The 23,688-nt window shown below is 63.8% G+C and overlaps 1 protein-coding gene across 5 annotated transcripts in view; it reads left to right on the top strand.

Moving 5' to 3' along the window:
• PLCH2 (phospholipase C eta 2) overlaps nt 1-23,688 on the top strand; it is a 75,830-nt gene that overhangs the window by 40,206 nt on the left and 11,936 nt on the right. For all 5 annotated transcript variants that reach the window (XM_033228645.1, XM_033228646.1, XM_033228647.1 and 2 more), the window contains 10 exons: nt 8,469-8,615; nt 9,707-9,950; nt 10,158-10,287; nt 14,581-14,751; nt 16,950-17,043; nt 17,216-17,419; nt 17,617-17,737; nt 19,212-19,383; nt 19,760-19,867; nt 21,181-21,324. In XM_033228645.1, the coding sequence (XP_033084536.1) occupies nt 8,469-8,615; nt 9,707-9,950; nt 10,158-10,287; nt 14,581-14,751; nt 16,950-17,043; nt 17,216-17,419; nt 17,617-17,737; nt 19,212-19,383; nt 19,760-19,867; nt 21,181-21,324 (1,535 nt within the window). The remainder of the gene's footprint in view (nt 1-8,468; nt 8,616-9,706; nt 9,951-10,157; nt 10,288-14,580; nt 14,752-16,949; nt 17,044-17,215; nt 17,420-17,616; nt 17,738-19,211; nt 19,384-19,759; nt 19,868-21,180; nt 21,325-23,688) is intronic.

Genomic DNA, 23,688 nt, shown 5'->3' with positions numbered 1-23,688 from the left:
ACCAAGGGCTGGGTTTTGGGTGGCCCAGTTCTCAGGGGCAGCCCTGTGCCCTTCCTGGGTCAGCTGGTGTGTGGGTGGGGAGCCAACTCAGGGAGCACCTCACTGGCTCCCAAAAGGCAGGAGTGGGAGACAGGGCAGCCAGCCCAGCCCCAGGGCCAGCTTGAGCAAGGAGGTCCAGACAGGGACGGAATGACTGTACAAGATGCCAAAAACTTCAGGCAGGGAAGCTCGGAGGGCCAGCTTCATCTCCAGGACACCTTCTCTGTCCAAGGCTCTCTGGCAGAGCATTCATGAGGCTGCTCGAGGAAGCTGCTCTCCGGCCTGGCAGTGACCTGGGGTGCTCTGGCCGGGAAGAGCAGCCCTGTGCCGGGACGGATGTGGCGGGCTCAGCCTCCTTCTGTTTCCTCGCCTCCTCCGTGGCTCTGTGCCTGCTTGGCCTGGCAGTGGCCCAGCTGCCACCCTCCCTCCCGTGCCTGGCTCTGGGCTGGGGGCAGGGCTGGCCCCGCCCACTTGGCCCGAGGACCCTCCCCTTGGAGCTGCAGCCCCCTCCCCTCACTCAGCAGGTGCTCCCTCTCTCCCAGCTGGCAGGCCAGGCTCCATCTGGTGACTTTTCAGGAAAGCCCCCCCAACACTGTGGCTGCCATGAGCCTGGCTCCCTCTGCAGCTCCTATGGGGTGTCCTGGACAGTGGCTGGGGGCAAGGCTGTACACCTGCCTTCAGAGAGCCCCAGGCCAGGTGGGTGCAATGCCCCGGCTGGCCATGCCCTGCTCAGTGAGGACAGAGAGGCAGCCAGGGCCTCAGACAAGCCAGTGGCTGGTGGCAGGGACAGGAGCCTCCAGGGACACACAGCGGGTGGCACTTGTGGTCGGGGGGACTGTGAAGTGGGCTATTAATAGGGTCCCCTTCCTGACGGGGCTGTCAAGTACGATTAATACCGCCGCTGTGAGCTGGGCTGCCACCAACTGGGGACGGCGAGGGGGCAGGAAGGGGAGCCCACTCTGGGAGGGACCCTCACTGAGATGGGGACCTGGCCCTGGCTGTCCTGAAGCGGCTAGAGAAAGGCCAGATGCTGGGGCCTCCTTGGCCGTAGTGGGCTGGCTGGAGAGTGTGGAGGCCTGGGCCTGTGCTGGGCAGGTGCCCACCTGCATAAGAATGGGCTGCTGTGGGGGAAGGTACAGGGCATGGGTCCCCTGGCCTCAGAGGCCATCCTGCCCACTTGCCACTGCTGGCTGCTTGGAGGGTCCAATGGCCTCAAGTTCCTGATGAGGGGCACCTTTCTGTGCAACTGGGACTGCTTTGGACACCTGTGACCATCATAAGTCCTCCTGTCCATCCCTCCACACTGGGTGGCCGGATGACAGAAGAAAGGTGTCTACTGGCCCTCCCTCTGGGCCCCGTGGGAGCTGGATCTTTCTAGCAGCAGCTGGGCCACCAGGGGAGCATGAGCCTGGCTGCCGTCCCCTCCCTGCTCTGCAGCGGTGGAAGGTGGTGGGCAGGTCAGGTGGTGCAGCCAATGGAGTACGGCTGACCATCGAGAATCTGTCCCCACCCTCTGGGGCGCTGGCAGTTCCAGCTCCCCCAGGGCTCTGTGCATACTGACCAGGAGCCACCCAAGGGGGCAGAACAAAGTCAGGCCCCAGGGCCCCTTCCGGCCTGCTCCCCTGCCGAGCTGGGTACTGCCACGGGGTCAGGCCCTCCCCTCCACAATGCCCCCACCTCCTGCTGAGAGCTGGCATGGCCGCCACGCAGAGGGTGCTGCCAGAGGAGAGGGCAGAGCGTCTGTCCCTGCAGTGCCCTCCAGGCGTGTCTGGAGCGGCCCCAGCCCCACGGGCCCCAGGCACTTGCCCTTGGTTCCCCTTAGGCCCAGCCTGGCTCTGGGATCCCTGGGCTCCTAGCATGACCACCCTGGGGTCCTGCTGCGGGGAGGGCTCGAGGCACCAACTCACACTCCTGATAAAATAAAAATAGTTGGGGACGAGGCTCCCAGACGTGCGGGGGGACAAGTTGCTTCTCTCAGACGTTTAAATAATCTCCGCCATATGTGTGTGGGCCCGGCCCTCCCTCCTGTGCGGCGCCAGTCCAGGGGCCCGGCTGATCTCCAGTGGGTACCGTAGCTGGGGCAAGGCGGCCACTTCCTCCTCCCTCCCATCCACCCAAGCACAGGCTCAGCCCCTCCTGCATGCTGGGCCAGCTCTTGGGGGCTGCACAGGAGGGGGACGCCAGGGCTGTGAGGGGCAGGCGGGGGCTGCAGAAGGGCCAGGGCCAGGAAGGGCTGCAGGAGCGTCCGGCCCTCATGCCTCACTGCTGCTGAGGTCCTCGATCTCCCAGCCCTGGGATGCGGCTGCCTCGGGGACTCTTGGTGGCCCTGGAGGGTGGGTAGCCTGGCCTGGGTCCCATTGGGACGGCAGGTGACAGTCAGGCCAATGCCGGCCAGGTCCAGGCACAGCCCTGTGGGGGCTTCAGAGGGAGACACGGGTGGGCCTGGGGAGGACCTTTGCAAGGTCCTGCTGAAAGGCAGCAAGCGTCGGGAGAGGAGGGGCTTAGAGGCAGCCAGGGCCACCTCTGGACAGGCCTGGAAGAGGTGGGGCCCCTGCCCGCCCCACACGTGCTTGCGAAGGGAAGAGGTCGGTGGAGGGGCATGTGCAGTCCCCGTACCCCCGTCGTGGGAGGGGCTGCGGCACCCAAAGGTGCCCCGGGTGTGTGTACGCGCCGGGAGGCCTGTGGGTGTGATTTGTGGGTTTTGTTGGAAAGTTCCATTGATTTTCCAGCCTTCCCCGGGGAGAGGCGGAGATGCTGAGCCCCCGCTGGCCCCCTGTCGATGACAGCCGCGAGGCCCGTGCTACCTGCTGTGTTAGGACAAGATCGATCTCCGCCATAAAAACAAAATTAAGCCAACACCGCTCTGGCTTCTGACAGCACATGCTCGTCCTCTAATCAGCTACCACCCGCCCGGTTCCAGCCTTGGGAAGAAAGGAAGGGGCTGCAGGAGCAAACTTCTCAAAGTGGGGAAACTGAGGCACTGAGACAGGGAGGACAACCCAAGGTCAGGGGCAGGTCCAGGACCCCCACTTCCCAGCAGCCGCCAGAGCCAGGCAGTCAGGGCGAGCCGGTGCAGCCCAGGTCCAGGACCCCCGCTTCCCAGCAGCCGCCACAGCCAGGCAGTCAGGGCGAGCCGGTGCAGCCCAGGTCCAGGACCCCGGCTTCCCAGCAGCCGCCACAGCCAGGCAGTCAGGGCGAGCCGGTGCAGCCCAGGTCCAGGACCCCCGCTTCCCAGCAGCCGCCACAGCCAGGCAGTCAGGGCGAGCTGGTGCAGCCCAGGTCCAGGACCCCCGCTTCCCAGCAGCCGCCACAGCCAGGCAGTCAGGGCGAGCCGGTGCAGCCCAGGTGCGGGGGCCGAGCCCAGGGGATCATGGGCGCCTTCCTCTGGGTGTCACCGTGGGGCCCGCACAGCCCTCCCGTGCACTCTCCCCACCTGGGGTGCGGCCCCGTCTGCCCGTCCATCCGCCTGTCTGGGTGCATCTGTGTGGGAGGCTTCTCCAGGCCCTGGAGAGCTGGACCCAGGACACCAGTGTGAACGCTGGCTCCCGTCACCTCCTCAGAGCAGGCCTGGTGGCCTTAGCCTCCTCGGTCTTGCCCGTCCCTCCCTGTCCACCTGTGTCCAGCCAGTGCCTGCTGTGTGCCGGGTCATGGCCTCACAGGGGCAGAGCAGGGAGAAGGACTTTGAGGTCCCTGCCCCAGGGATGTCTCGGGGTCAGGCAGTGCTCTGAGGACTGGGGAGCCCCACTGTGGTGTGCAGGGACCTGGGGGAGCAGCGGGTGAGCCAGGGCCCTCCTCTACCCAACGGAGCCTGTATCTGCCGTTGACCAGGACCTCCGGCCCCTCCCGGTCTGGCCCCCGGCATGGGCCCACAGCCAGGTGCATTGCTTCAATCCCACCTGAGCTCCCACATCAGGTGTCCTGGCTCAGGCTGACGGGAGGGGCCGAGGCGGCCTGGGGTGGGTGTGGACCATGGCTGAGGGCTGGGCCCCTGTGTGGAACTGCAGAGCCGAGCATAGCTTCCTCGACTTCCCCGTGGGCTTTCGGGATGGCCGGCCCCTGGCTCAGGGCAGGCAGGGTGAGCATGGGGGCCGGCCAGTGCAGGCTGTGGGGCTGGGCTCGCCTGCCGGCATGGGGGTGGGGCACCCCCTCCGTGACCTTGTGTGGGGGCTGGGCTGGGCCCTGGGCTGGTTCATAGGCAGCACGTGGGGAGGGGTTCTCAAGTCCCTGGGCCTGGGCCCCTGCCACATCTCTTGGCCTGGGGCACCCCTGGCTTCACTCTGTAGCTGCGGTTTTGTGTCTGCCTGAGTTTTGGAGGGGAGTGGTCGGTCCCTTTGGTCCTCAGGGCAGGCAGGGCAGCCCCTGGCAGAGGCCTGCGTCAGGAAGGATTAGCCGGGCCTCCACCTGCCTGGTCAGTGGAGGAGCCCGGCTTGGCTGCTGAGGAAGTCAGGGGTCCTGGGGTGCAGGAGCCTGGGCCCCACATTGAGGGGCTGGGGCCAGGCACTCTATGTGTGGTCCCTCTCAGAACCCCTGCCCAGGCAGATGGGGGCCTCCGAGCCCTAACCCCAGCTGATGGGGGATCAGCTAGTGGCTGACAGCTCAAGGGAGGGAGGGAGGGAGGGTGGGGGCAGAGGCCCAGCCTTGGGGAGCTTCGAGGAGGGACGGGTGAGAGGTGGGAGCACCCCCAGCTGGGGCCAGGCCCAGGGTGAGGGAAGAGCAGGTGTGTCGCAGGCCAGGAGGCCTCTGAGGTGCAGGAAGGAGAACTGGACCCCTGTGTCAGAGTGGAAGCCTGCAGCAGGCCAGTGTGGGGTGGGCAGGGCCCCTGGGCCAGGGCTGTGGCCGTCTGGTCTGTCTCCAGGCCCTCGGGCCACCTCCTGGCCCCTGTGTTGCCCCTTACAAGGTGGCCACGCCCCGAGGCCCTGTCTTCCTGAGGACGCCCGGGACTCAAGCCCCTCTCCTCTCTCCATGGCTCATGACTCCCTAATCTAATTCCACGGCAGAGCCTAGAAACGCCTGCTGACCTGCTTCCGCCAAGAGCAGCAGAGCCTGTGACGGGGCCCCTGGTGGGGCCTGGGTTGACTCTGCGCTGATTGCATCTGATCTGGCTGGGTGTGGCCCCGGTCGTCCGTGGTCAGCCAGAGATGCATGGCCATCTCCTCAGGGACTGCCACCTCCCCGCCTGACCTTGGCCCCGGAGCTCTGCCAAGATGCCCAGCCCTGGCACCTCCCTGTCCTGGGTTCTGCAGGCCAAACTCCTCCCCTCGTGTCAGGGGAGGAGGGCAGCTGCCCGGGACCTTGCAGTCCTAGTTGCTGGAGCCAATAGAGCCTGGGCAGTGGGTGGGAAGAAGGGCAGGGTTCCCCCCAGCATAGTCACGAAGCACGGGCATGGCCAGGACACAGGTGGCTGGTGTTCAGGCAGGGTTCACCACCTCCCATTCCCACAGCTGCCCCTGGTGTCCCGGCCTGGACTCAGGGATGGGACAGCCTGTGCTGTCCTGCAGTGCTGGGCCAGTAAACAGGGTGGGCTGTGTGGTCCTGGTGGCAGTGGGACCCGAGTCCTCACCTCAGTGGGAGCTGAGACGGTGGGGTGGGTCCTCCTTGGGTGTGGCCCTTCTCCAGGTCAGGCGACTTGTCATCCCTGTAGGGCAGAACGTGGGGACAAACGTGCTCTGGGCATGGGGCCACCTCCTCCGCCACGGCTCGGTGACCGTGGAGAAAGGTCAGGCTGGGGCTGCAGCTGCATGAGGGAGACATGGAGACCCCAACCCAGGCTCAGGGACCCACATCCTGGGCCTGGGCTGGGAGTTGTTGCTGAAAGGGCCCCGGCTTGGCTCCCCTCTCCAGCCACCGGGCTGGGCGCTGTGGGGATGAGGTGAGCTTCTGCCCCTGCTCCGGGCCACCTGCCTCTGGACTTTGGGGATCCACTCAGAGGTCCCCATAAGTAGGGATGCGGGGTGAGGGCAGGGACCACTCCAGGCCCAGCCTCGGCATCCGTGGTGGGCACACAGCGGGGAGGCCCACCCCACACAGGGTCCTCTGAGGACGGTGCCCTGCAGGCCTTCCAGTTGCACCCTCTGGGTCCCAGGACGGCCCCCGCTGGTCCTGCTCTTGTCCTGCAGCTCGGATGTGGGTCTGGGCCTTGGGAAACACTGTTGCCTCCCCAGTGCCCTCCTGTCCCCAGCTGGGAGTCCCCTCGGCCTAAATCCTCTGCCAGCTGGGCTGGAGCTGGGATTAGCATAGGGATTGGGCCCGGGGCTGGGCGGGGCTGAGGTCCTTCGCTCCCCCAGCCTTGGGAGGCGGCTGCGTCAGGGACTCCTTGGTGGCCCTGGAGGGTGGGTAGGCTGGCCTGGGGGCCATCAGGCCAGTAGGTGACGGTCAGGCCAATGCCAGCCGGGCCCGGGCACAGCCCTGTGCGGGCTTCAGAGGGCCCTGAGGAGGAGGAGGAGAGAAGGCCCCACAGAGATCCTGCCGCCAGCACTGCCACTGCCTGACCTCTGCTGCCTGAGGGCCGGGGGAGGCCTCTGTGGCCTCCGTGAACCGCCCGGCCGTCGTCAGGACATGTCTGGCCCCTGGCCCTCCCCCGAGAGCCGGACCAAGGGAACGGTGGCCTGGCTGGCGGAGGTACTCCTCTGGGTTGGAGGGAGTGTGGTGCTGTCTCCACAGTGGCAGCTCGGCCCCCTGGGTAAGAAGGGGCAGGGGAGTGACCCAGAATGAGTGCTGGCCCTGTCCAGGTGCCTGGTGGGTGGGGGCTGCTCCTGGAGGTGGGGGAAGCCTGGGCCTCCATCCCATCCCTGCACTCGCCTCTCCCGTCCCGCTGGGTGCTCTAGGGCTCATGTGGGTCCAGCAGCGTCGGCCGGCCCTGCCCTTCGGCCGCTCAGAGGCACGCTCAGCACACCTTGGTCTCCCAGGCACCTGCAGGGCCTGGGGGCTGAACCCAAGGGGGCAGGGGGAGATCTCAGGTGGCTCCAATGCTCTCATTAATGGGGTCCCTTGCACTCTGGGGGTCACTGGTGCTTGCAGCCCAGGCGGCTGGTGCTGGACATAGGGGCCCTTGCTATTAGGAGACTGCAGAGGAGACTGGCTGGGCATGGCTGGGAGGGGGAGTGTGTGTCTTGTGGTGGCCTGTGGAGGGCCCTGGTCCATGCTGGCCTGCCAGCTCTCTGCTCCAGCGGCAGACGGGGTCCCATCCAGGCTGCCCTGTTGCAGGCCTCTGCCCACCCCCTGCCCCCATGTCCTGCCTCATCCCTCTCCTGAATCCCTGCAGCCACACCTGTGTCTTCACCTGCCATGTGCCCCGGAGAGCCCAGCCCCGTATGCCATGCCTTCCATCCCTTCAGTGCCCCTCTGCTTGTGATCATGTATAGCTTCCCCAGGAAGGCCTGGCCAGTACTGCCCTTGGTCCTCCACAACGCCCCGCCAGTGTCCCTCAGTGTGCAGACCTGGGGTGGGGATTAACGTCTCTGTGCTTTAGCAGATGGTACCTCTGGGACCCGGGCTTTCTGTGTGCAGGTGCACAGGAACCGAGGGGGTGGGACCAGTCTGTTCCTGGGCTGGGACAGCTGACTCTGGCCTGGACTCCCTGGAGCCTGCAGCCCCCTCCCCTGGGACAAGATACAGCAGGAGGCTGAATGGGCAGAGGAGGGGAGAGAACGAACGAGGCAGGCGGCCTGAGGGAGGGGAGGGGTTGTGAAGCTCGGATCCAGCACCACAGCCTCTCAAGTCCATACTGCTGTGTGGGGCCTGGGACGTGCACGTTTGTGGCACCATTCGTGGCCCTTGTTGCACATGAGGGGTGAGGGCTTTCCTGGAGATGCCCCAGACAGGGGCATAGTCACTCAGGAATGCGACTTTGCTCCCAGGAGTGGCCTGTGACTGGGGGCAGGGGCGGGGGCGGGGGCATGGGGTTGCTGCCTGTTAGGCCCACCCTGTGCCTGGCAAGGGGCCTCCACCACACTGTGGCCCCAGACAGCAGGCCCAGCCACCTCGTCTGTCTTGCCTCACGCCCGGCCTTCCCACTGTTGAGTTCAGTGCTGGCTCCGTCTGAGTGGTGGCTCTGGGGGCCCCAGGCCCAGCACCAGTTCCCAGGGCTGCTGGGACTGGTCCAGGAGGTGTTGGGAGCGGCAGGTGGCTGAGCAGGGTGGGGAGCAGCGTCCTCAGTCCCCAGGACCATCTGGGGAGGAGTGGCAGGGCCCAGCTGGGCTGTGTGACCCAGGCAAGCCAGCACCTGGGGTGGAGGTGGCCCTGGGCTCTGGCCTTTGCCTTGTTGCTGGCAGGGCGGTGTGGGTGGGGCCGGGCGAGGTGAGGTGTGGCTGTGCCTCCGCTGATGGCCGTGTCTCTCCTGTGAGGAGTGGCTGTGCCTCCGCTGATGGCCGTGTCTCTCCCGTGAGGAGTGGTCGTGTCTCTGCTGACGGCCGTGTCTCTCTCATGTCCAGTGGAGCGGTGCATGGGTGCCATGCAGGAGGGGATGCAGATGGTGAAGCTGCGTGGCAGCTCCAAGGGCCTGGTCCGCTTCTACTACCTGGACGAGCACCGCTCCTGCATCCGCTGGAGGCCCTCACGCAAGAACGAGAAGGCCAAGAGTGAGTGGGAGCCCTGGGCGGGGGGCAAGTCAGAGTCCCTGGGGCAACACAAGGGTAGGGACCTTCCCAGGGTAGCCACTGATGGCTGAGGAGCAGCGAGACCCTAGGCCTGGACACCTCTGGGCTCAGTGACCTTGGGGATCCGCAGTGACCTCTGGACTGTGGGGTGGGAGGGATCCAGGTCCCCTGCCCGCCTGGCAGAGCTCCCTGGGACTCAGTGAGGAGCGAGTAGCGCTGCGCCCAGCCCTGTGCTGAGTGTTGGGCTGGGAGAAGGGGCACAGCATTGTCCGTCTAGCTGGGGAGGTTACAGCTCCCCATAACAAACGAACCCCACGGGGGTATGCTGATGGGTGGCCCAGGCAGCCACTGGGCAGGGCCGCTGGAGGGAGCAGGGGCCACCCGAGATGGAGGCTCTGTGCAGGGGGTACGCGGGCAGGGTTGAGGCACACAGGGAACGGGGTGGGGTTCCATGGTTTGGGGAGAGACATGGCAGTCCTCAAAGGCTGGGATAAGAGTGCGACCAGGGTCTCCGTGGGCTTTGCTGATGGGCAGGACCCAGGCATGCATGGCAAGGCCTCAGCCCAGCAATTGCCAAGCATGTAGCCACTTAGGGCCCCTGGAGAGAGCTGCGCTGTGGAGCCCCCGGGGGTCCTGAGGTCATGACAGCCTCGATGCACCTGAGCGCAGAGCTGGGGGTCCCTGGAGCCGCTGTCCTCCCCTGTGGCACTGGAGCCCTGGAGGTGGCCCGGGGCTTTCTTGGAACGTGGAGACGTGCTGGTTAAACATGGAGCCCTGGGCCAGCCGGGCACCGGGGGCTGCAGGTGGGGGCAGGTGGATGCTTTCCTTCGTGGGGGCTGTGTCTTTTCCACAGGAAAGGGAAAGGGGGAGGGACACGGGTCAGCAGTGGGGGGCTGTGCAGTCTCGCAGATCTTCACCCTTTGTTCTTGAACCCTGCACCCTGGGCCCTGCCGAGGGTCCCGCATAGGTGGGCAAGGAGCTCCCAGCTGCTTGGTCACTGCTGTGTTGGGGCTGCTGGCAGGGGGACGCTGGGCCCCGGCTGGCCTGACCTGTGCTCCCTCCCCACCCTGCAGTCTCCATCGACTCCATCCAGGAGGTGAGTGAGGGGCGGCAGTCGGAGGTCTTCCAGCGCTACCCCGACGGCAGCTTTGACCCCAACTGCTGCTTCAGTATCTACCACGGCAGCCACCGCGAGTCGCTGGACCTGGTCTCCACCAGCAGCGAGGTGGCGCGAACCTGGGTCACTGGCCTGCGCTACCTCATGGCCGGCATCAGCGACGAGGACAGCCTGGCTCGCCGCCAGCGCACCAGGGACCAATATCCTTGGGCGCTGAGCAGGCAGGGCAGACCCAGGGACTGGCCCCTTGGCTGCCCACCCTGGGAGGGCCCCTACCCTTTGCTGGGTCACATGTTGGGGAAGCGGCCGGTAGGCTGGGGTCCCCTATTCCTTCCTCCCTAGGCCAGAGGGTGGGGGCGGTGGAGCTGGACTCGTGGATCCCTGTTGGCCCCTAACTCGGCACCAAAGTGGCTGAAGCAGACATTCGATGAGGCCGACAAGAACGGGGATGGCAGCCTGAGCATCGGCGAGGTCCTGCAGTTGCTGCACAAGCTCAACGTGAACCTGCCCCGGCAGAGGGTGAAGCAGATGTTCAGGGTAAGGCGAGCCTCGAGGGGAACACCCCGCCCAGTTTCTTGTTCCTTTCCCCATGCGGCCCTCGCCCAGCCACCCTGATGTTAGGAGTGATGAAAATGCAGCCTTCAGCTGAGCTGCCGCCTTTATTGTCTGTAATTAGTTTCTGTTTCCGGAAAGCTGCTGGGCCGGGGGAGAGAAACTGCCCGTCAGCAGGTTCTGGTTCCGGGCGGCGCTGGCTGAGCCAGCAAACCAGGCCCTAGGGCCTTGCTGCTTTGCTGCAGCTTGGAAAGTGGGTTCTGTGGGTGCAAGCGCCAGGCCCCAGGGTCTCTGACACGCACACGGGTGCACACACACGGGCACATACACATATGCACACAGGCACGCACATGCACACGTGCACACATGCTCACAGTCTGACAGCCCCGCCGTGTCCAGCCTGTCAGCTTCTGCCTGCTCCTGCCTATTCTCGCTGTAGATGGCTGGTCATGCCTGGCTGGAGCAAGGGAGGCTGGACTGTTCACAGCACTGAGTTTGTGCGTGAGTTAGGGGCTGGGTGCTCGCAGACACTCTGGGGACTGTCTGGGGCTCGTGAAGGCCCCGGTGGGGAGACAGTCTGCCTGGGCTGTGGTGGCTGGCAGGTGACTGAGTCTGCACGTCTGCACCCCCTCTCCCTGCCTGCCTAGGGCCATCCCCAGCCACATTCTGGGCTCAGGGGCAGCTCTGGGGCCAGCAGGCCCCTCCACAGGGTTGAGACTGTGCCAGGGCCCGGGCAGCAGGCTGGCTTAGGGTGCGGGCTCCAGAGTAGCCTCGAGTGGGAGGAGACAGATGCCCCTCACTGAATCCAACAAGAGTGTGCACGGCTTCTGGGGCCTGAAGGTCCAACCAGACCTCCCTCAGGGAACCCCAGGCAGGCGGAGGCAGGACCAGGCTGCAGGGCTGGCTCTGGAGAGGAATGGCAGGGCAACTGTTGCTGTCACGTCACAGGCCTGGCACTCCAGCCCTATGCGGTGGAGGCCCAGTAGCCCTGGCCTTTGGTGGTCAAGCCAGGTGGAGATGGCCCCAGTTTCAGAGTGCTGGGCCTCCCCGCCCATCTGTGCTGCATCCTCTGTGGGGCCTGCAGAGCCGAGAGAAGGAGCCTGCAGCCAGGCTGGAGGGGCTCTGAGAAGTGGCATCAGCTTCACTGTAGAGAAATCTGGAAACAGCTCCCATTGCCTGGCACAGCCGAATCAGAGAGACGTGCATGGTGGATAAACACGTGGCTTGAGGCCAATTTCATCAAGCCTAAGATAAGGCTGGAAGTGGGCTGGACCCAGTGGGGCCTAATTGCCAAAGAGTGTGCTGGGTGGGCACCGAGGCAGGCTCGGCCGAGGTACATGTTCAACAGCGGTGGCTTCCCTTTGTGGAAAGAAGATACCGCGTGATTGTCAGGGGTGTTCTAGGGTTGGGCTCAGGCCCCCTGAGGGCCTCACTGTCCGAGCATTTTTGTTCCTGCTCAGTGGTGAGTGGCTCACCCTGGCACACAGCCACTCTGTGGAAGGGCTGCATCTCTGCCCAGCTTAGCCACAGGCCCTGGGAGGGCCACCAGCCCAGACTCTGTCCCACGGGGGTCCTTTGAGCTGCAGCCTGTCCCCCTCACGGCTGTCCTGGGTACAGTGAGTGGGCACCCCCAGACTTGGGGCTACCCTCACACCTCGCACCAGGCAACCGGGGGCTTCATCTGGTGTTGCTGGGTCCCAGTGCATGTGGCTTTAGCTGGGCCCTGCATGCCATGCTGGCCTCATCCCAGCCTTCGTGTGGGCACACAGCCTGTCCCTGGGGTCCTGACCTTCATGCTAAGCCATGGGTGTAGGGCGTGCAGCAGCCAGGGCTCTGCCCTGGGGACAGGGACAAAGGGGTGATGGGGCCACCCGACTAGTGACTCCCCTGGCACCACCACCCCTGGCCACCCCAGATCGTGGCCCCAGGAGGAGGCAAGGCTGTTCCCCAGTGGCAGGCTGGTGGCTGCTGCTGTCCATGGTGCTGAGCCGGTCCCTGTTCAGCTGAGGCACATCTGCAGGCCGAGGCGGGGCCCTGGGCACTCTCCTGTGGACCAGGACATTGAGCTGTCCTGAGAAGCGTGGCCAGCGTGCAGGTAGCCCTTTGTGGCCTGCTCCCTCGACCCCACTCTGGGCTCCTCGCAGGCCCCCTTGGAGCCCCTGGGTGGGATGCTGAGAGCACGCCGTCCTGAGCCTGTGTGGGCTCTGGGAAGAGGACCCGGTGGGGCTTGTCTGAAAGCCTGAATCACGAAGCCTCTAGGCTACCACTGTGGTGGATGTGGCACCTCCTCGACTTTGGGAGGCATTTCCTGATCTCGGGGTACCCAGTCTGGGGCTTCCGTGGAGGCCCGAGGACTCAGCCAGTGTAGGTGGACACCTGCCGGCTGGGTGTTGGTGTGGCCAGGCCTGGGGTGAGCAGGCACAGGGCAGAACCCTGCCTTCAAGGTACATCTGATCACTCCATCCCATCACTGGCCACATCCTCAGTGGGGGGCGGGGGCCGAAGCAACAGCAGGCGGCTCACTGGGAGTCTAGGACCCCTCAAGATGTTGAGCAGCTGGGCATGTGTGAAACGAGCTGTCGGGGCTGCCCCTGCCTGAAATGTTGAGCTCTGGAACTCGTTGAAGAGCAGGGCGAGGCACTGCGTCTCTTCGGGCCTGGTGTTCCTCGTGAGTGTTGACTGAGCTGGGGCGTCACACTGGGGCCATGTCATCTCCAAGCAGGTCGTGCTCTCACTCTGCCCTGCCCAGCCCTGGGCTCCCATACCCTTGTGAGGCAAAGGCCTCAATCCTTAGGGCTCAAGGATTTCAAGCATCCCCTTCCATGGGGACTTTATTGCCGCCATGGGATTCCCATGGCCCCTGTATCACCTTGGGCTTCTGCTGGGCTGCCCGGCCGCCAGCCCAGGGGATGTTGCTGACCCCCATGTAGGGGGTGCTGGCTCCCGTGTGGGGGGTGCTGGCTCCCGTGGGGGGGGTGCTGGCTCCCATGTGGGGGGGTGTTGGCTCCCGTAGGGGGGGTGCTGGCTCCCGTGTGTTGGGGGTGTTGGCTCCCGTGTGGGGGGTGCTGGCTCCCGTGTGTGGGGGTGCTGGCTTCCATGTGGGGGGTGCTGGCTCCCGTGTGTGGGGGTGCTGCTCCCGTGTGTGGGGGGGTGTTGGCTCCGTGTGTGTGGGGTGTTGGCTCCCGGTGGGGGGTGCGGCTCCCGTGTGTGTGGGGTGTTGGCTCCCGTGTGGGGGGTGCTGGCTCCCGTGTGTGGGGGGGTGTTGGCTCCCGTGTGGGGGGTGCTGGCTCCCGTGTGTGGGGGGTGCTGGCTCCCGTGTGGGGGGTGCTGGCTCCCGTGTGTGGGGGGTGCTGGCTCCCGTGTGTGGGGGGGTGTTGGCTCCCGTGTGTGTGGGGTGTTGGCTCCGTGTGGGGGGTGCTGGCTCCCGTGTGTGTGGGGGGTGTTGCTCCCGTGTGGGAGGGGTGTTGGCTCCCGTGTGGGAGGGGTGTTGGCTCCCGTGTGGGGGAGTTGGCTCCCGTGTGTGGGGGTGTTGGCTCCCGTGTGGGGGGGGTGTTGGCTCCCGTGTGGGGGGTGTTGGCTCCCGTGTGTGGGGGGTGTTGGCTCCCGTATGTGTGGGGGGGTGTTGGCTCCCGTGTGTGGGGGGTGCTGGCTCCCGTGTGTGTGGGGGGTGCTGCTCCCGTGTGTGTGGGGTGTTGGCTCCCGTGTGTGTGGGGTGTTGGCTCCCGTGTGGGGGGTGCTGGCTCCCGTGTGGTGGGGGGTGCTGGCTCCCGTGTGTGGGGGGTGCTGGCTCCCGTGTGGGGGGGTGTTGGCTCCCGTGTGTGGGGGGTGTTGGCTCCGTGTGTGGGGGGTGTTGGCTCCCGTGTGGGGGGTGTTGACTTCCATGTAGGTGGTGTTGACTCCTGTCTGGGTGGTGTTGGCTCCCGTGTGGGCGTTTTTGACTCCCATGTGGGTGGTGGTGGCTCCCGTGTGGGTGGTGGTGGCTTCCATGTGGGTGGTGTTAACTGCTGTGTGCGGTGAGTATATGGAGTTGGCTGTGGGTCGAAGGTGAAAGGCATATGGCGTCGGGCAGGTGCGTCAGTTCTGCATTTTCATGGGGCTGTCCTCATGGTGGGTGGACCCGTGCCCTGGGGAGTGACGGGACGCTGTGACGAGGGCAGTGGAGTAGAGGAGGGTGGGCTTGCGTGTTGGTCTTGACTGGGGAGCGGGTGGCCCTGAAGGACCCCTGTGCATGTAGCCCTGGTCGAGGTGCCAATGAGGACCCAAGGCCTTGCACTGCAGGAAGCAGACACGGACGACCACCAAGGGACGCTGGGTTTTGAAGAGTTCTGTGCCTTCTACAAGATGATGTCCACCCGCCGGGACCTCTACCTGCTCATGCTGACCTACAGCAACCACAAGGACCACCTGGATGCCGCCGGCCTGCAGCGTTTCCTGCAGGTGGAGCAGAAGGTGCGCGGCCCGGGCAGGTGTTGGGGGGCCAGCCATCAGGCCTCGCCTTCTGTTCTGAGCTTTGAGCTTCACAGTCGGGGGACAATGGTAACGGGGGAGCTGCCTGAGGCTATCCCAGGCCATTCCTGGGCTACCTGGGCTCATGCCCCTGCTCTGAGATGGAGAGATTAGGGTGGGGCAGGTCACAGCCTGGCATTTGAGAGCCCCCCAAGTTGGCTTTAGTTTTGATACTACAGGGTGCACCCTATGGGGCAGTCAAGCATGTAGGGAAGGTTTGTGGTTTCTCCTCCAGGGGCCTCTGAATGGCTTGGTCCTGACTGTGGATACCCTGTGCCTCCCACAGCTTGACCACACCTCCTGCCTTGGTGTTGAGCATGTTGTGAACTAGCGTTCTGTGGCCCAGCCTTTCAGATCTGCCCCTGTGTTCCAGCCACATGGGTCTGGCTGACTCGCTCCCCTGGGGTGCCAGGCCCGCCACAATGTCCACTCACGTTTGTCCAGCAGATACTCAGATGCCTCGTGGAGTCCAGAGGGGCATGTTCACCCCTTTATCTAGACCCCAAGAAGTCCTGGCCATCCTTAGAGACCAATGCAAAGGCCACGTGCTCCCTGGATGCTGCCTCACTGACCGGGGACCTCATGTCCAGAGGTTCAGGGCTCTGGCCATTTTGTACCAGGCCTAGGCAGAGACTGGGTACCGCGTGCCCTGGTGGCAGGAGTTGCAGGTCCAGCCAGGCAGTGGAGGGGAAGGCCAGAGCCCCAATGGGGACAGGGCTCCGTGGGAGGGGCTCAGACTCTGTGTGGCCACCCTCCGGCCTTGTAGGAGTGCAGGTGAGGACCCTGGACCCTCCTCAGGGAGGACAGCAGGGACAGGGCAAGCCTCAGGGGACCAAGATGGCTCGGCTTGGGGGTGCTGCTCAGGGACCTCCACTCTACTGGCCACCTGCGCTGCATCAGCCTCTCAGTGATGGTCTGAGGGGGAGGATGGGAATGGCAGGAGGAACCTTGGGAATCCCAGGTAGGGTCTGGGTGGGTTTTACCCAGGATCTCCCAGCAGTACCCCACCCCCGAGCTTACCACAAACCCAGAGCTGGCCTTTGGGGCTGCCCCTGGGCCTGAGCTCCCGGGATGCCCCCACCTGGCCGGCGCAGCTTGCCAGGTTCCATCCCGTGGCAGCTGCTTCTCCAATCCTGCAGGCACAATGCCTGGGAGGCATGGCCCAGGCTGGGGAGGCTAGCATCAGCTGGCTGGACCCCACTGTCTCAGATGCCCTGTGCCCTGGCCACCAGGGGTGGCACCGGCATGTGTCTGTGGGTAACCTGGCTGCAGACAGTAGGTCCTCTGTCCCAGTAAAGGCAGAGGTGGGAACGGGGCCTGGATGGGGGATTGGCAGGCAGAAGTGACCCTTCCTTCCCTGACCTTTGCCCCAAGCCTTCTGGAACCCTCCCTGCAATCAGGAGCCAGAGTCCTCCAGCCGGCTACTGGTGCCCTTTCCTGGCTTCCTGGTGGCTGGGCCTCCCCAGGGTCCCACAGCTGGCTCTGGGGTCCCCCACCTGTTACCTCACCATGTTCCCAGGGAACTCGGAGAAGCCCCGTCGGTGGGCTGGGTAGCTCCTGGCCCAGCTGCACCATAGCGCCCTGGAGATTCCTTAGCCTGCGATGCCTGGGGCGGCCTGGGCTAGGCTGGACTGTGGTGTTCAGATCTCTTGGGAGGGTTTGTGTGTGGGGACTTGGGCAGACAGTGGGAGGGGCTGCATAAGGGAGCTGCCTGTGTCTGCCTGGCTCTGCCAAGGGGGCATGAAGATTGTCGCTCTCCTGTGCCCACCCATACACGGCCTCTGCTCCACGCCAGGCCCACTCTGGGCCACAGCTCTTGCACTGGTTGAGGGTGGCCCAGCTGGTGAGGTCAGAGGCCCCTCCTGGCTCTTGCACTGGTTGAGGGTGGCCCAGCTGATGAGGTCAGAGGCCTCTCCTGTGCTGTCAGAGTTCACAGTCAGAGCAAGTCATCCAAAAGCCACGTGATCCATGGTAGTCCCAAGTCAGGTGACACTGGGGCTGGCTGGCCAGTGCCCCTGGGCACCATGGTCATCCCTGGTGTAATCAGAGACGGGCAGGGGATGGTGGTGATGGGGGAGCTGCCTGAGGCTATCCCAGGCCAGGGATGGACTACCTGGGCTCATGCCCCTGCTCTGGCCTAGATGACGGGGGTGACCCTCGAGAGCTGCCAGGACATCATCGAGCAGTTTGAGCCATGCCCAGAAAACAAGAGTAAGGGGCTGCTGGGCATTGATGGTGAGTGGGGCGCTGCCCTCAGCCCAGCTGTCCTGGGATGCTGAAGGGGCAACGAGGGCCCAGCCTGTGGGCCGGGACAGGTGCTCTGTGTTCTGTGTGGCATGGGGGCAGGGGGTCATGAGATGAGGCTGGTGGTGGGCTGACATGGCCCCTATGCCACGCCATCCCGCAGGCTTCACCAACTACACGAGGAGCCCTGCTGGTGACATCTTCAATCCTGACCACCACCACGTGCACCAGGACATGACGCAGCCACTGAGCCACTATTTCATCACCTCGTCCCACAACACCTACCTCGTGGGTGACCAGCTCATGTCCCAGTCGCGGGTGGACATGTACGCCTGGGTCCTGCAGGCTGGCTGCCGCTGCGTGGAGGGTAAGCCCTGGACCTCGGGCAGCGGCCGTGGGCTGGCATCTGCTGTGGGAGATGGGCTGCCCTGAGGAGCCCCCTAGGGGCATCTCTGGGCAGAGGCTGGGAGGGCCTCTTCTGTGTCCCTCACTGAGCAATGGGACAGGCCCTCTTTGGGTCAAAGCTTAGCCTGCCTGGGCTGACCAAGGTCTGCCTGCCTACAGTGGACTGCTGGGATGGGCCCGATGGGGAGCCCATCGTGCACCATGGCTACACTCTGACCTCCAAGATCCTCTTCAAAGATGTCATCGAAACCATCAACAAATACGCCTTCATCAAGAATGAGTGAGTGGCTGGGCCTGGGCAGCTGGCTCCAGAGGTGGGCAGCGTAGGGTCTCCAAGCTCTAGCTTTTCCTGCCACACCCACACGTCCTTTCTTTGGGAGCAGTGACTGTGGTGACCAGGGGGCTGGTTTCATTCTGGCATCTCTGGTTGAGGAGAGAGGGCAGGGAGAGATTGTGGCCGCAGGTCTAGGCAGGGGCCTCGCAGGAGCAGCTCATCTACACGCCTGGTGGCACCTCCCAGTGTCAGTGCCCACAGCAGCCGTGGCTCCCACACTCATCACCCCGAGAAGCCACTCTGTGTCCAGACTCAAATTGCTGTCACTCAGCTGTGGCTGTAGACACTGTTGAAAAAAATCCAATTTCTGGAATTGGAAGACCGCCTCCCCATGTGGTTTGAGTTACCTTCGAATCTTGGCTATACGAGGCTCGCAGGTGGGGAAGGAGCTAATTGCATGAAGGAAGAGAGGAGAAGCAAGATTGATTTAGGAGACAGAAATAGATGGGCCTCTCCTGGAAGAGCTGGCCCTTGCTGTCACTGTCTCAAGCCGGCCCCATCCCTGGGACTGTAGGTGGGAAGGGCATTACAGGGCACAGGGGTGGGGATGGGGGGAGGAGGGATGAGCTGGGAGGAGCCAGGGGCCTGCTGGGATCTCAGGACAGGGTTGCACCTGTGACCAGTGTAATTTGTGCAGGCACAATGTTTTCCTGTAGGCCCTGGGCTTCAGGCCTCAGTTTCTTGCCTGAGAAGTGGGGAGATGAGCCCCTGCACCCCGGTGCCCTGCCTGCTCCACATCACAGGACTTGCTCATCTCTTCCCCTGGTTAACCTCTTGTTCTGGGTCACTTACATTTTCTAAAATAATCATGGCTGCCTTTTGGTAAAAATCCAAGTAAAATGTATACATGGTTGAAAATGAAGCTGAAAATCTTCCAATTAAAAGTCCCTGCTACACTCCCCATTCTGCACTGTGCAGGTAATAACCATGTTCCACCAGATGGTGTGTGCCAGGCTTATATCTCCTTCTTTATGGGACCAATGTCAGGACCCCAGGGCCATTCAGAGGACAGTGTCCCCAGCATCTAGGTCAAAGGGATTCTATTTCCCAGCCTATCTGTTGCTCCACACTGTACCTTGGTTTTGTCCACATCATTTTAACACCATGACTTTTTCAAATGTTCCTTTTATTTTCCTGGAGTTTCTAGTTGCCTTTGGTTTTTTTCTTACTGGGGAAAGAAACTCATGCTGTCTTTACCAGTCCCTAAGATTCTCCCAGCTCCTTTCCCACCCACTCAGTTGCTTTTCAAAGCTGTTGATGGGTGGGCCACCTCCCAGAGCTGCTGGTAGTCCCAGCTATCCTGGGTTCCTGGTGAAGACCCCTCCTCATTCAATGGTTGGGGTGGGCCCTTGCAGAGGTGGGGCCTACCCATCCTCTGAGGCCCTGGCCTCATCCTGCTCCTTCTGCTTTGGGGCCACAGGTACCCAGTGATCCTGTCCATCGAGAACCACTGCAGTGTCTTCCAGCAGAAGAAAATGGCCCAGTATCTGACTGACATCCTTGGGGACAAGCTGGACCTGTCATCAGTGAGCAGTGAGGATGCCACCATGCTCCCCTCTCCACAGATGCTCAAGGGCAAGATCCTCGTGAAGGTGAGTGAGCCCCTGCCCTCCTGGGACAAGCTCACATAGAGTCTCGGGCCTGGGGCAGTGCCCTGCTCCAGACAGGCAGGGGCATCATGCCATCTGTGGGCAGATCTGGGGGGCTGAGGGCTGGCCATGCTCCTGACCTGGCTCCATCTCCCCATGGTCCTGGCTCAGGACCTCCTCATGCACATCCAGGCCTTTCCCTCCACACTGCTGCAGCCACAAGGAACTGGCCAGTTTGGCCCCTGCCCCATGGCTGAGATTCCAAAACTGAGCTTGAGAAAAGGCCCCTCTCCTTGGTCGGCGGCTCTTTGTAGGTGCCAGGTGCTGGCTTCCCAGCCTTTTGTCCAGGGCCCCTCCCATCGTGCACCTCCTCCCTCAGGGGAAGAAGCTCCCAGCCAACATCAGCGAGGATGCGGAGGAAGGCGAGGTGTCTGATGAGGACAGCGCTGATGAGATTGACGATGACTGCAAGCTCCTCAATGGGGATGTGAGTCGGGCTGGGGGTGGGGGGGCGAGTGGAGCCTGCAGTTAGTTCTCAAGAACAGCTGTCCGTCCTTGCTACTGGGGCGAATTAGAAAGGGAGGTGTCCCGGACAGAGGGACATTGGGACAGATGTGCACAGTGGCCCAGAGCCTGGGGGGGGTCCTCCCTGCCCACCCACCCCTCTGCATGAGAGCTGCAGGCCTGCCTGTTCCGTTTCAGCTCCCACATTTGAGCTGACTCTTGGGGTGCCATCCACTCCCTCTGCCCTGTCCTCTTGGCCCCTCAGTAAGTGGGGGCAGCACTGGGGGCTGTGTCCCACGCCAGACTCCACCCCATTCCCACCGGTACCTGGCCCACCCAGGCCCTGGCACAGGATTTCGCAGCTTCCTATCCTTTTTCCCACCAAGTCTGGCCGGACGCTGAGTGGCTGGTAGTCCTGCCCAGCCACCCCCGTGGCCAGTGCTGGCCTCATCTCCAAGCAGTGCCATCTCTAAGGTCAACTCTGATGTGGGGTTCCCACCAGCAGCACCTCCACAAAGTGCTGTCACCATGTCCCCACCAGGGCCCGGGCAGGGGGCTGCGGAGTCAGGAGCCCCTGACTGTGAGGTGCTGGGCTCGGGGGCGCCGATCTCCTCTCCTCTGGACACTACTCTGGGGTTGCTGCTGCGAGGCAGCGAAGGCCGTTGCTCCCAGAGGGGCCGTGCGTGGGAAGATAATTGTGTGGCGTGCTCCTGGTCACGCGGCCAACCATTTTAGAAAGTCCTGAGGCAGCAGCACTCTTCCTGCCTGGGATGTGCGGCGCACACCTCTGTGTGGTCTGTGTGATGGCAAAGCCAGCTCCACGGTGCTCCTGGCTCTGTGCCCACTCCAACCTGGCACCAGGGGCAGATGACACCCAAGGCCCGGGCCCTGCCCTCAAGGATTCCAAGTTCATCAGGGGCACCTGAGGGGCTGCACTGGCAGGGAAGGGCATCCAGCCCAGCTCAGAGGCCACCCTGAAGTTTGCCCCTGGCCCTGCCATCTTCTGAGGCACATGGCGGCCAGTGGTGGGACTCCAGATCCTGTGCTGCCTGCTGGCGCACTGACCTCTCAGGCCACAGGGTCACACACACATTCTGCTGAGGGCAGCCTCGTGCTGCTGGAGGAGTCAGGTGGGCCTGGGTTCCTGTCCTGCCTGTGGCTGCCTGCAGGCCCCGAAGTGACTCACGCCTTCCGTGAGCCTAGGGTGGGCAGAGTGCTGTGACCCTGCAGGTTGTCACTGCCACTGCTCACAGGGCTGGGGACAGATGCCAACAGGCCGGCCTCTGGCTCCTGCAGGCATCCACCAATCGAAAGCGTGTAGAAAACATTGCTAAGAGGAAACTGGATTCCCTTATCAAGGAGTCGAAGATTCGGGACTGTGAGGACCCCAACGACTTCTCCGTCTCCACACTGTCCCCATCTGGAAAGCTCGGATGCAAGGTAGAGGCCAAAAAGGTGACACCCCTGATGCCGATAGGTCTCCCTTACAGCCAGCCTGTGGGCCAGCCAGGGCCTCCGAACATAAGGGTCTGCGCACACACCTCCAGGTGTGCACTCACACCTGTGCGCACACAAATCTGCACATAAGCACACCTCTGTACACACCTCTGCACATACACCTGCATGATCCACACCCACCTACCAGCGGGGTCTCAAAACCCAGTCAGTCGTGGGAGCTGCCCAGCTGTGGGGAATTGACCGCCTTCCCTGCCCAGCCCACCACACCCCGCCTGGAGCTGCCTGTGGCCACATGGGCAAGCTTCCACATGGAGCAAATGGCCCTCGGGGGCTGTCACAGCAGTCACAGGGGAGTGTGTGTGGGGTGAGAGGTGACAGGCAGGGTGGGCCGGGTCCTGTGGTCACAGAGCCTCCTTGCAGACCTCAAAGGAGCCAGGAGCTGTGGCCGGCAGATCCTGCAGTCCTGCTGTGGGTGGGACCGAGTGGGGAGCGTGGGTGGGCCCTACAGACCCTCCGCAGGTGACAGTGCTGGTGGGCGCCTGTGCTGGGGACAGTCTCCTGGTGCCTGGAGAGCCCTGCCGTGCCCTGTGGCACTGGCTCGTTCTGCCTGTCCCTGCAGGGACCTTGCTGTTTTCCTAACCTTTGGAGAGGGTGGGAAGGTGACTTCTCCCTGGCCAAGTGGGGGTGCTGTGTCCCCTTCCAGGATCAGTATTTTTAGACTCAGGTGTTTGTGTTACCGCCCACGGGCCTCGGAGCACTCGGCACAGCTGACACCGCAGGAGAGCTCGAGGAACATGTCCTGTGCAGGTGGCTCTTGCCGGGCCCGAGCTGACAGGCGTTCCTTTATTTTTATCCCAAGGTGTCTAGGTGGGGGAGAGTGGCCATCTGTGGCTCCGCTGGGCAGCCAGCTGGGCCTGTGCAAAACCTGGAGATGCGTCTGCAGGTCCAGGAGAGTGGTCCCCTGCAGACCTCACGTCTGAGCTGCTGATGGGGGTTCTGTGCTCAGGGAAGGCTTCCTGCAGGAGGAGGAGGGGCTCAGGCACAGCCACTAAGGTTGCGGGAGGAGCGGGAATCCCGCTCTGATGAGAGACACTCCCTGCTCGGTGGGGACACACACCCCAGAAAGGTCCCAGAGCCTTTGGCACAGGAGGGGGTGGAGCTGGTCCCAAGGCCAGGCCGGGATGCGTTCAGCCCTGGAGCTCACTGGGGGCGTGGCCCAGCTAAAGGGGGGTGTCTGTGCGTTGGGGGTTGTGGGAATGGCATATCCCACGGAGGGACACCTGTGCCTCTCTGTCCCCCTGGGCCAGCCGGTGTCCCCTCTGCCCATGAACCGTGAGGACGTGAGGCGTCTACTCATGCGTCCCTGAGGCCCGGGAGCAGGAATGGGTATCTTGGGGAGAGAAGCTGGATGGGTAAGGAGGACACCCACCCCCAGACAGCTGGGCACAACCCAGTGAGTGCTTGTACTGCCAACAGCCTCGCCCGGCAGGGACCCTTCCCTGAGCACTCCCTTGGGGCCCAGCACCCAGCCTCCTCGACAGAGGCAGGGCTGGGGGGTGGCTGCGACCCTCCACCACCATCCAGGCCCCCTCGCCTCCTGGGCCTTCCGCTGCCCGCAGCCCCTTGGAGCATGGTCGGGTCTTGCTATCTCCTCTGGGAGTCCCAGGGGTGACAGCGGGTCTGGCCATGCAGTACGGGCTGTGTCTGGCCGTCTGTCTCCTGGGTCTGTGCGTGCCTCTCCTCGGTCATGCCTGGATTTACAGTCACTCATGGTTCTGGGTCACTGCGGCCTTTTGGGGATGTTTAAGGAGCTGTGAAGTGTGGTGGCCCCGACTGGCTCCAGGCGCACTGTGAATCCGGCTCCTGGCGCCTCTCCCTGCAGCTGTGGCATCAATAAATTAAGAGGAAATCGGGGCTGGCTTTTCTGGAGGTGGAGAGAGACGAGCATGTCTGAGAGCCATGTGGACCTGGACAACCCGGAAGCCTCCTGCTGCAGTGCACGCAGGGCCTCCGGCTCCGGCCAGTGCAGCCTGGTGACGGGAGGGCCCCGCGGCCACTCTGGGCTGTGGGAAGGGCTGTCTGATCCCATCCTCGCTCCCTGTGAGGGTGAAGGAGGGGCAGGGCACACCTCCGGGCACCTCCGGGCCATGGTACCAGAGCACAGGGAGGCTGGTGGGAGCTCCCCGGCCGTGTCAACAGGACTGAGAGGCCTGCCTGGCATGGGGCCTGTGGATGCAGTGTGTCCTGATTTCCGATGCGTCTGGTGAGGGAGTGTCCAGGCAGGCACAGGTCCAGGCTGGTGAGAGCGGGGAGCAGTAGGAGCGGTTTGCTGCGGTGTGGCTGAGC

The sequence above is a fragment of the Trachypithecus francoisi genome, unplaced genomic scaffold (assembly GCF_009764315.1).
Source record: "Trachypithecus francoisi isolate TF-2019V2 unplaced genomic scaffold, Tfra_2.0 Lachesis_group12, whole genome shotgun sequence".
NCBI lineage: Eukaryota > Metazoa > Chordata > Mammalia > Primates > Cercopithecidae > Trachypithecus > Trachypithecus francoisi.
This window is presented reverse-complemented; position numbering and strand designations above follow the sequence as displayed.